Source organism: Salvelinus alpinus, chromosome 17 (genome assembly GCF_045679555.1).
Source record: "Salvelinus alpinus chromosome 17, SLU_Salpinus.1, whole genome shotgun sequence".
Lineage (NCBI taxonomy): Eukaryota > Metazoa > Chordata > Actinopteri > Salmoniformes > Salmonidae > Salvelinus > Salvelinus alpinus.
In genome coordinates this window covers 41373516-41386575 of record NC_092102.1, presented here as the reverse complement: position 1 = coordinate 41386575, position 13060 = coordinate 41373516, and the positions used below count along the sequence as shown (strand labels likewise).

The 13060-nt window shown below is 42.2% G+C and overlaps 1 protein-coding gene across 1 annotated transcript in view; it reads left to right on the top strand.

Moving 5' to 3' along the window:
• The window catches only part of LOC139542954 (ERC protein 2-like), a 440697-nt gene that overhangs the window by 126070 nt on the left and 301567 nt on the right, over positions 1-13060 (top strand). Inside the window, exon 8 of the mRNA XM_071348974.1 lies at positions 933-1070. Coding sequence (XP_071205075.1) covers positions 933-1070 — 138 coding nt within the window. The remainder of the gene's footprint in view (positions 1-932; positions 1071-13060) is intronic.

Here is a 13060-nt window from a genome sequence, read left to right as displayed (position 1 = left end):
GTCAGCTGGATCAAGACAGTTTGTGTATTAGTCAGCTGGATCAAGACAGTTTGTGTATTAGTCAGCTGGATCAAGACAGTTTGTGTATTAGTCAGCTGGATCAAGACAGTTTGTGTATTAGTCAGCTGGATCAAGACAGTTTGTGTATTAGTCAGCTGGATCAAGACAGTTTGTGTATTAGTCAGCTGGATCAAGACAGTTTGTGTATTAGTCAGCTGGATCAAGACAGTTTGTGTATTAGTCAGCTGGATCAAGACAGTTTGTGTATTAGTCAGCTGGATCAAGACAGTTTGTGTATTAGTCAGCTGGATCAAGACAGTTTGTGTATTAGTCAGCTGGATCAAGACAGTTGGTGTATTAGTCAGCTGGATCAAGACAGTTTATGTATTAGTCAGCTGGATCAAAACAGTTTATTGTGGTCCTTTTATTTCTGTGCACTTCACTTCAAAGTATGCCTCTTGTTTTGGTATGTCTTGAAAACCTTCATTATGTTATGATGTCTCCCAGTCACTGACCTCTTATGAAAACAGATTGGGCATGTACTGTATTTATGAAGGCCAAACTAACACTAACCTGACATTCTCCTCTCTCTGCCCTCTCACTCCCTCTAACACTAACCTGACATTCTCCTCTCTCTGCCCTCTCACTCCCTCTAACACTAACCTGACTCTTTTCTCTCTGCCCTCTCACTCCCTCTAACACTAACCTGACATTCTCCTCTCTCTGCCCTCTCACTCCCTCTAACACTAACCTGACATTCTCCTCTCTCTGCCCTCTCACTCCCTCTAACACTAACCTGACTCTTTTCTCTCTGCCCTCTCACTCCCTCTAACATTAACCTGACATTCTCCTCTCTCTGCCCTCTCACTCCCTCTAACACTAACCTGACATTCTCCTCTCTCTGCCCTCTCACTCCCTCTTTCTCTCCTCAGATAGAGAATCTTTTGGAGCAGTTAAAGGACAAGGACAAGCAGCTGGCGGTTCTGAGAGACAGAGTCAAGGGTCTCCAGACTGACTCCAGCAACACAGACACAGCACTGACCACGCTGGAGGAGGCCCTGTCTGAAAAGGTATGCTAGGCCGGGAGGACGGCACAGGGAAAGAGCTGAAGAAAATTAGGATAGCAGAAAAGAGAGAGGGGGATATGGGGACAACGGGATTGAGAGAATGACAGAGTAGGAAAAAGAGGAGGGAGTCTCCAGCATCATAGACTGGACAGGGAGTATGAGAAGGAGAAAGACTAGTGTGAAGTGACAGAATTCCTTCCAGATAGAAAGGGATATAGATAGATTGTCTGTAGATGAAGGACAGGACCCATGCTGAGTGTAAAGGATGTTTACTCATTCTCTCTACAGTTAGTGTGATGTCATAGACAGGTATTAACTGGCCCTGCTCACACAGTCAGACCACCTCACTGTTGCTGACCACATAAACATCAACTCAGACTGATAGATACACAATGGAACAGATGCAGGGAAACCCCAGAGCCTCTGTATCTCCACTATGACTATGGAGATTGAGGATGAGGAAACGAGTGGTTATGATTGGAGATGGATGATCAAACCAAATGTTATTTGTCACATGCTCTGAATACAACAACCTTACAGTGAAATGCTTACTCACAAGCCCTTAACCAACAATGCAGTTTTATGAAGATTAAAAAATATATATATAACAAATAATTATGGCGCAACAATAAAATAACAGTATTGAGGCTATATACAGTGGGGCAAAAAAGTATTTAGTCAGCCACCAATTGTGCAAGTTCTCCCACTTAAAAAGATGAGAGAGGCCTGTAATTTTCATCATAGGTACACTTCAACTATGACAGACAAAATGAGAAAAAAAAATCCAGAAAATCACATTGTAGGATCTTTTATGAATTTATTTGCAAATTATGGTGGAAAATAAGTATTTGGTCAATAACAAAAGTTTATCTCAATACTTTGTTATATACCCTTTGTTGGCAATGACAGAGGTCAAACGTTTTCTGTAAGTCTTCACAAGGTTTTCACACACTGTTGCTGGTATTTTGGCCCATTCCTCCATGCAGATCTCCTCTAGAGCAGTGATGTTTTGGGGCTGTTGCTGGGCAACACGGACTTTCAACTCCCTCCAAAGATTTTCTATGGGGTTGAGATCTGGAGACTGGCTAGGCCACTCCAGGACCTTGAAATGCTTCTTACGAAGCCACTCCTTCGTTGCCCGGGCGGTGTGTTTGGGATCATTGTCATGCTGAAAGACCCAGCCACGTTTCATCTTCAATGCCCTTGCTGATGGAAGGAGGTTTTCACTCAAAATCTCACGATACATGGGCCCATTCATTCTTTCCTTTACACGGATCAGTCGTCCTGGTCCCTTTGCAGAAAAACAGCCCCAAAGCATGATATTTCCACCCCCATGCTTCACAGTAGGTATGGTGTTCTTTGGATGCAACTCAGCATTCTTTGTCCTCCAAACACGACGAGTTGAGTTTTTACCAAAAAGTTCTATTTTGGTTTCATCTGACCATATGACATTCTCCCAATCTTCTTCTGGATCATCCAAATGCTCTCTAGCAAACTTCAGACGGGCCTGGACATGTACTGGCTTAAGCAGGGGGACACGTCTGGCACTGCAGGATTTGAGTCCCTGGCGGCGTAGTGTGTTACTGATGGTAGGCTTTGTTACTTTGGTCCCAGCTCTCTGCAGGTCATTCACTAGGTCCCCCCGTGTGGTTCTGGGATTTTTGCTCACCGTTCTTGTGATCATTTTGACCCCACGGGGTGAGATCTTGCGTGGAGCCCCAGATTGAGGGAGATTATCAGTGGTCTTGTATGTCTTCCATTTCCTAATAATTGCTCCCACAGTTGATTTCTTCAAACCAAGCTGCTTACCTATTGCAGATTCAGTCTTCCCAGCCTGGTGCAGGTCTACAATTTTGTTTCTGGTGTCCTTTGACAGCTCTTTGGTCTTGGCCATAGTGGAGTTTGGAGTGTGACTGTTTGAGGTTGTGGACAGGTGTCTTTTATACTGATAACAAGTTCAAACAGGTGCCATTAATACAGGTAACGAGTGGAGGACAGAGGAGCCTCTTAAAGAAGAAGTTACAGGTCTGTGATAGCCAGAAATCTTGCTTGTTTGTAGGTGACCAAATACTTATTTTCCACCATAATTTGCAAATAAATTCATTAAAAATCCTACAATGTGATTTTCTGGATTTTTTTTTCTCATTTTGTCTGTCATAGTTGAAGTGTACCTATGATGAAAATTACAGGCCTCTCTCATCTTTTTAAGTGGGAGAACTTGCACAATTGGTGGCTGACTAAATACTTTTTTGCCCCACTGTACAGAGAGTTCCAGTACAGAGTCAATGTGCAGGGGCACAGGTTAGTTGAGGTAATTTGATCATGTAGGTGGAGGTAAAGTGACTATGCATGAATAATAAACAGAATAGCTGCAGCATAAAAATGGGGGGTGGGGACAATGCAAATAGTCCAGCCATTTAATTAACTGCCATTTAATTTAATTAACTGTTCAAGAGTTATGGCATGGTGGTAGAAGCCGTTAAGAAGCCTTTTAGACCTAGACTTGGCGCTCCGGTACCGCTTGCCGTGCGGTAGCAGAGAGAACAGTCTATGACTAGGGTGGCTGGAGTCCTTTGCAATTTTTTGGGCCTTCCTCTGACACCGCCTGGTATAGAGGTCCTGTATGGCAGGAAGCTTGGCCCCAGTGATGTACTGGGCCGTACGCACTACCCTCTGTAGTGCCTTGTGGTCGGAGCCGAGCAGTTGCCATACCAGGTGGTACACGTCCTGGTAATCCGTCTGGCCCTGCGGCCTTGTGAATATTGACCTGTTTAAAGGTCTTACTCACATTGGCTACGGAGAGCGTGATCACACAGTCGTCCAGATCAGCTGATGCTCTCATGCATGATTCAGTGTTACTTCCCTGGAAGCGAGCATAGAAGTTATTTAGCTCGTCTGGTAGGCTCGTGTCACAGGGCAGCTTGCGGCTGTGCTTCCCTTTGTAGTCCGTAATAGTTTGCAAGCTCTGCCACATCCGACGAGCGTCTGAGCCGGTGTAGTACGATTCAATCTTAGTCCTGTATTGATGCTTTGCCTGTTTGATGGTTCATCAGAGGGCATAGCGGGATTTCTTATAAGCTTCCGGGTTAGAGTCTCCCTCCTTGAAAGCGGCAGCTCTACCCTTTAGCTCAGTGCGATGTTGCCTTTAATCCATGGCTTCTGTTTGGGGTATGTACATGCGATCACTGTGGGGACGACGTCATCGATGCGGTTATGATGTGGTGTACTACTGAATGCCATCGGAAGAGTCCCGGAACATATTCCAGTCTGTGCTTGCAAAACAGTCTTGTAGCTTAGCATTTGCGTCCTCTGACCACTTCCTTATTGTGTGAGTCACTGGTACTTCCTGCTTTAGTTTTTGCTTTATAAGCAGGAATCAGGAGGATAGAGTTATGGTCAGATTTGCCAAATGGTGGGCGAGTTACAAACAACGCGAAAAAACGAACAAAATAGCACAGTTGGTTAGGAGCACATAAAACGACAGCCATCCCTTCCGGCGCCATTCTTTGGCTATGGAGGGGATGATGATGATGATGATGAAGACTCCAACACATTAGGTTAGATTCCTGACTTAAAAAATTATCAAGGGAAACCAATACATTTTTGAGACAGTTTCATCACTTACAAAGTCACCATCTTGACCTAACCGATGGCTTTGTAAAGTTGTATAAGGCAAGGTAGAGCTGGGTAGGGCCGGGTAGGCTGTGTAGGGTAGTGTAGGGTTGAGAAGGCTATCTACGGCTCTGTAGGCTTGAGAATGACTCCATTGAGCCCTCCATTGAGTTACAGTGCATCTGTGTGTGTTGGTCTGGCTAAGTGGATGAGATGGATGCTAATTGTTGGTTCTAAACAGACTGAGTTTGTTTTCTCTGGGTTGGTTGGTGAGAGAACAGATGTTGTTCATAGGACCTCACCTCAGCGTTAGTCAGTTAGCTAGCGCCACACATGAATCACCTTTCAGGTCAACACAGGCTTTTATTTCAGCTAATTGTTTTCGCTGAAGGTTGCCGTGTGGGATACTTATCCAATAAAAAGGCTTCATTTTCCAGAATTCAGGTTGAACAAGTCGCTTTCCGGTAACATGGAAAGTCTTACTCAACCAGGACAAAATTCCGATGTGGATTTTTTTTGTTTTCTCCTTTGAAAGCAGTGTGTTTTTCCTTCTATACACAAACACTGAGCGATATGTTTATGTATTTACAACGACAGCTAAGGACTTCTCATGATTTCTAAACATCATCTGTTGATGTTACAAGGGCATTGCTCAACTGACAGTGGTCATTCCTAACGTCGTCATCGCCATCATCATCATGGTCATGGTTTTCACTGTAAATGAGGGTGTGTTGTCCACTGGTGTGGACCACTAAAGATAACGGTGAAGGACAGTATGGGGAGATGGGACCATGCTCACCTTTGTTCCACATGTTTAACAATGGCTGCCAGAGGTTAGCGCTGCGTGGTGTGTGTGTGTGTTTGTATATGAGTGTGTGTGTGTGTGTGTGTGTGTGTGTGTGTGTGTGTGTGTGTGTGTGTGTGTGTGTGTGTGTGTGTGTGTGTGTGTGTGTGTGTGTGTGTGTGTGTGTGTGTGTGTGTGTGTGTGTGTGTGTGTGTGTGTGTGTGTGTGTGTGTGTGTGTGTTTGATGGAGGTTGAGTGTGATTGGCTGGGCTGAGGTGTATCCTGGTCTGCCAAGTGTAAACTCATGTCAGGAACTGACGGAAGAGAGGCAATGCAAACATCCTAAGTGGAACCGGACAAGACAGGCAGTGGTGTTCTGTATTTGGTTCTGTTTTATGAGAAGCTGCAGTAGGCTATGTCCGGTCAACCCATGGAGCAGTTTCTGATGAAGTCCTGAGCTGTGTTCCAATACTCATACTAACCGCACTAACAGCACTATTTGTGATGTAAATTGAGTATGTACCGGTATGTTAGCTACACTATCCTTACGAACCACATATCATTACAGCAGTATGTACCGGTATGTTAGCTACTCTATCCTTACGAACCACATATCATTACAGCAGTATGTACCGGTATGTTAGCTACTCTATCCTTACGAACCACATATCATTACAGCAGTATGTACCGGTATGTTAGCTACTCTATCCTTACGAACCACATATCATTACAGCAGTATGTACCGGTATGTTAGCTACACTATCCTTACGAACCTCATATCATTACAGCAGTATGTACCGGTATGTTAGCTACTCTATCCTTACGAACCTCATATCATTACAGCAGTATGTACCGGTATGTTAGCTACTCTATCCTTACGAACCACATAGCATTACAGCAGTATGTACCGGTATGTTAGCTACTCTATCCTTACGAACCACATATCATTACAGCAGTATGTACCGGTATGTTAGCTACACTATCCTTACGAACCACATATCATTACAGCAGTATGTACCGGTATGTTAGCTACTCTGTCCTTACGAACCACATATCATTACAGCAGTATGTACCGGTATGTTAGCTACACTATCCTTACGAACCACATATCATTATAGCAGTATGTACCGGTATGTTAGCTACTCTATCCTTACGAACCACATATCATTACAGCAGTATGTACCGGTATGTTAGCTACTCTATCCTTACGAACCTCATGTCATTACAGCAGTATGTACCGGTATGTTAGCTACGATATCCTTACGAACCACATATCATTACAGCAGTATGTACCGGTATGTTAGCTACACTATCCTTACGAACCACATATCATTATAGCAGTATGTACCAGGTATGTTAGCTACTCTATCCTTATGAACCACATATCATTACAGCAGTATGTACCGGTATGTTAGCTACACTATCCTTACGAACCTCATATCATTACAGCAGTATGTACCGGTATGTTAGCTACACTATCCTTACGAACCTCATATCATTACAGCAGTATGTACCGGTATGTTAGCTACACTATCCTTACGAACCACATATCATTATAGCAGTATGTACCGGTATGTTAGCTACACTATCCTTACGAACCACATATCATTATAGCAGTATGTACCAGGTATGTTAGCTACTCTGTCCTTACGAAACACATATCATTACAGCAGTATGTACCGGTATGTTAGCTACTCTATCCTTATGAACCACATATCATTACAGCAGTATGTACCGGTATGTTAGCTACACTATCCTTACGAACCACATATCATTATAGCAGTATGTACCAGGTATGTTAGCTACTCTGTCCTTACGAACCACATATCATTACAGCAGTATGTACCGGTATGTTAGCTACTCTATCCTTATGAACCACATATCATTACAGCAGTATGTACCGGTATGTTAGCTACTCTATCCTTATGAACCACATATCATTACAGCAGTATGTACCGGTATGTTAGCTACACTATCCTTATGAACCACATATCATTACAGCAGTATGTACCGGTATGTTAGCTACTCTATCCTTATGAACCACATATCATTACAGCAGTATGTACCGGTATGTTAGCTACTCTATCCTTATGAACCACATATCATTACAGCAGTATGTACCGGTATGTTAGCTACACTATCCTTACGAACCACATATCATTATAGCAGTATGTACCGGTATGTTAGCTACTCTATCCTTACGAACCACATATCATTACAGCAGTATGTACCGGTATGTTAGCTACTCTATCCTTACGAACCACATATCATTACAGCAGTATGTACCGGTATGTTAGCTACTCTATCCTTATGAACCACATATCATTACAGCAGTATGTACCGGTATGTTAGCTACACTATCCTTATGAACCACATATCATTACAGCAGTATGTACCAGGTATGTTAGCTACTCTATCCTTATGAACCACATATCATTACAGCAGTATGTACCGGTATGTTAGCTACACTATCCTTATGAACCACATATCATTACAGCAGTATGTACCAGGTATGTTAGCTACTCTATCCTTATGAACCACATATCATTACAGCAGTATGTACCGGTATGTTAGCTACTCTATCCTTATGAACCACATATCCTTACAGCAGTATGTACCGGTATGTTAGCTACACTATCCTTACGAACCACATATCATAACAGCAGTATGTACCGGTATGTTAGCTACTCTATCCTTACGAACCACATATCATTATAGCAGTATGTACCGGTATGTTAGCTACACTATCCTTACGAACCACATATCATTACAGCAGTATGTACCGGTATGTTAGCTACACTATCCTTACGAACCACATATCATTACAGCAGTATGTACCGGTATGTTAGCTACTCTATCCTTATGAACCACATATCCTTACAGCAGTATGTACCGGTATGTTAGCTACTCTATCCTTATGAACCACATATCATTACAGCAGTATGTACCGGTATGTTAGCTACTCTATCCTTACGAACCACATATCATTACAGCAGTATGTACCGGTATGTTAGCTACTCTATCCTTACGAACCACATATCATTACAGCAGTATGTACCGGTATGTTAGCTACTCTATCCTTACGAACCACATATCATTACAGCAGTATGTACCGGTATGTTAGCTACACTATCCTTACGAACCTCATATCATTACAGCAGTATGTACCGGTATGTTAGCTACACTATCCTTACGAACCTCATATCATTACAGCAGTATGTACCGGTATGTTAGCTACACTATCCTTACGAACCTCATATCATTACAGCAGTATGTACCGGTATGTTAGCTACAATATCCTTACGAACCTCATATCATTACAGCAGTATGTACCGGTATGTTAGCTACACTATCCTTACGAACCTCATGTCATTACAGCAGTATGTACCGGTATGTTAGCTACGATATCCTTACGAACCACATATCATTATAGCAGTATGTACCGGTATGTTAGCTACACTATCCTTACGAACCACATATCATTATAGCAGTATGTACCAGGTATGTTAGCTACTCTATCCTTATGAACCACATATCATTACAGCAGTATGTACCGGTATGTTAGCTACACTATCCTTACGAACCTCATATCATTACAGCAGTATGTACCGGTATGTTAGCTACACTATCCTTACGAACCTCATATCATTACAGCAGTATGTACCGGTATGTTAGCTACACTATCCTTACGAACCACATATCATTATAGCAGTATGTACCGGTATGTTAGCTACACTATCCTTACGAACCACATATCATTATAGCAGTATGTACCAGGTATGTTAGCTACTCTGTCCTTACGAACCACATATCATTACAGCAGTATGTACCGGTATGTTAGCTACACTATCCTTACGAACCACATATCATTACAGCAGTATGTACCGGTATGTTAGCTACTCTATCCTTATGAACCACATATCATTACAGCAGTATGTACCGGTATGTTAGCTACACTATCCTTACGAACCACATATCATTATAGCAGTATGTACCAGGTATGTTAGCTACTCTGTCCTTACGAACCACATATCATTACAGCAGTATGTACCGGTATGTTAGCTACTCTATCCTTATGAACCACATATCATTACAGCAGTATGTACCGGTATGTTAGCTACTCTATCCTTATGAACCACATATCATTACAGCAGTATGTACCGGTATGTTAGCTACTCTATCCTTACGAACCACATATCATTACAGCAGTATGTACCGGTATGTTAGCTACTCTATCCTTACGAACCTCATATCATTACAGCAGTATGTACCGGTATGTTAGCTACGCTGTCCTTACTAACCACATATCATTACAGCAGTATGTACCGGTATGTTAGCTACTCTATCCTTACGAACCACATATCATTACAGCAGTATGTACCGGTATGTTAGCTACACTATCCTTACGAACCACATATCATTACAGCAGTATGTACCGGTATGTTAGCTACTCTATCCTTACGAACTACATATCATTACAGCAGTATGTACCGGTATGTTAGCTACTCTATCCTTACGAACCACATATCATTACAGCAGTATGTACCGGTATGTTAGCTACTCTATCCTTACGAAACACATATCATTACAGCAGTATGTACCGGTATGTTAGCTACTCTATCCTTACGAACCACATATCATTATAGCAGTATGTACCGGTATGTTAGCTACTCTATCCTTACGAACCACATATCATTACAGCAGTATGTACCGGTATGTTAGCTACTCTATCCTTACGAACCTCATATCATTACAGCAGTATGTACCGGTATGTTAGCTACTCTATCCTTACGAACCTCATATCATTACAGCAGTATGTACCGGTATGTTAGCTTGTTACCTAACCTGAGTTGGCTACTAATACATCAAACTTGCCAGTATATTAACTATATGCTCTCTATCTAACTACCCAACGTTTATTGACTTGATTATTCACGTCATTCTTAGCTAAGTGGTATAGTCGTTGTGCATTCTCAATGGACTTTGTTAATGCAGGTGCGTTCGTAAATTCCCTCTGGCTATCTACTCTGATTTCAGAGCACTCTCATCTGAATGTGTCAGAGCACAAAATACCTGATATGGCCGGTGTCAGTAAATGTCGACAAAAAAACATGATTAAATTATTGCCAGCAGCACAGTCACAGTCACCAGCACTCTGAATAACATGAAAACAGCCTAACCAGCTCTGCTAGGGGGAGTAAAATGGTCAGAGTGGGGTGTTCTCTCATTTGTGCCTAGAAGTAGCTACTGTAGCAAGTTAGCCAGTTAGTTTGGGTACTTGACTGCCGTTTTGAGGTCAACCCTGCTCCTCGGCCAGAGCTTCCCGTGTGCGCTCTGAATGCTCCTGAATTTACAAACGGACAATCTGACAACACACTGAATTTACCAACGCCCAGAGTGCACTCTGGCACTCCAGATTGAATTTACGAACACCCAAAGTTGTAAGATGTCTAGCTAGTAATTTGTTATGCTAACAAGCTAGCAAGATGTTGCATAGCAACCGCATCAACTTCCGGTAGACAAGGGTAGTGCTAGTCAGCTCAACTGAAAGGATATCGTTAGTTTACAGTATACAAAAAATAACTAATAGTATACAGTATGTAGTATATACTCATTAAGTATGTAGTATACAGTATGTTAGTATGGGTATTCAAACAGAGCTTTAGTCTACCCGTAGCCCAGCCTGATGAAGAGAGTCTTGGCATTGGACTGTTGCAGTCTGTATAGGGTGTTCATAATGAGTTTACAGAAGTGACAGTGTGTGTGATGGAGGGCGTGTGTGTACCCCTAATCTCTCAGGCTTGTTACAAACCTGCAAATGCAGCCAGTCACTACCCACAATGCCCTGGTTCTAATTAGCTAACTGGGGCAGAGTGCCTATGCCAAGCGATCCTCCCTGACTGTGTGTGTGTCTGGCATGTCAAGGAGACATATTGCACTATCAGGTCCTTGTTTTCATCCTCTAAACCCAGACAACTCTTAGATATTGTTGAGTAGATGAGAAACACACAGGACTAATTAGTTGTGTATTTCCTCTCCTCCCTCTCTTCCCCTCCCTCCCTGACACGTCTCCTCCCTCTCTTCCCCTCCCTCTTTGACACCTCTCATTAAGGTTAGGCCTGTGCTGTTTTTCATCTCTTTGATGGTTAAAGCTGCCAATTATTGTAAACCCTTCCTCTGCATTTAACGTGTAAAACAAACACCTGAACACACACACCTCTCCCTCTGTCTCTCTCCCTCTCCCTCTGTCTCTCTCTCTCTCTCTCTCTCTCTCTCTCTCTCTCTCTCTCTCTCTCTCTCTCTCTCTCTCTCTCTCTCTCTCTCTCTCTCTCTGTCTCTCTCCCTCTGTCTCTCTCTCTCTCTCTCTCTCTCTCTCTCTCTCTCTCTCTCTCTCTCTCTCTCTCTCTCTCTCTCTCTCTCTCTCTCTCTCTCTCTCTCTCTCTCTCTCTATCTCCCTCTCTCTCTGTCTCTCTCTCTCTCCCTCTGTCTCTCTCCCTCTGTCTCTCTCCCTCTGTCTCTCTCTCTCTCTCTCTCTGTCTCTCTCTCTCTCTCTCTCTCCCTCTCTCTCTCAATTCAATTCAATTCAATTGACTTTATTGACATGGCAAGTTATTATTACTTACATTGTCAAAGTATACATATCGAAAAATTTAAATAAAATATATATGTATATATATACACAAAATATATATATATTTATATATAAATAAATGGTGGGACTAACAGCAATAATAATAGTAGTAGTGGACATGGGATTACCATTAATAACAGCTACAACAACAATAGTAATCAGAACAACAATACATTAAAGCAACAGTAGTAGACCAGTGTCAACATGACTGAGAAGACACATGACCTGGTACGAAAGACAAAACAAAACTAAGCTAAATGGGAAATATTATCAACATTACTTTGCATTTTTCACTGGCTGTCCCTCAGGCTGTGGCAGGAGGACACATATTTGGCTGCCAAAACTGCACAACTCTCTCAATTTCAATTCAATTCAATTCAAGGGGCTTTATTGGCATGGGAAACATGTGTTAACATTGCCAAAGCAAGTGAGGTAGGTAATATACAAAAGTCAAATAAACAATAAAAATGAACAGTAAACATTACACATACAGAAGTTTCAAAACAATAAAGACATTACAAATGTCATATTATATATATGCAGTGTTGTAACAATGTACAAATGGTTAAAGCACACAAGTTAAAATAAATAAACATAAATATGGGTTGTATTTACAGTGGTGTTTGTTCTTCACTGGTTGCCCTTTTCTTGTGGCAACAGGTCACAAATCTTGATGCTGTGATGGCACACTGTGGAATTTCACCCAGTAGATATGGGAGTTTATCAAAATTGGATTTGTTTTCGAATTCTTTGTGGATCTGTGTAATCTGAGGGAAATATGTCTCTCTAATATGGTCATACATTGGGCAGGAGGTTAGGAAGTGCAGCTCAGTTTCCACCTCATTTTGTGGGCAGTGTGCACATAGCCTGTCTTCTCTTGAGAGCCATGTCTGCCTACGGCGGCCTTTCTCAATAGCAAGGCTATGCTCACTGAGTCTGTACATAGTCAAAGCTTTCCTTAAGTTT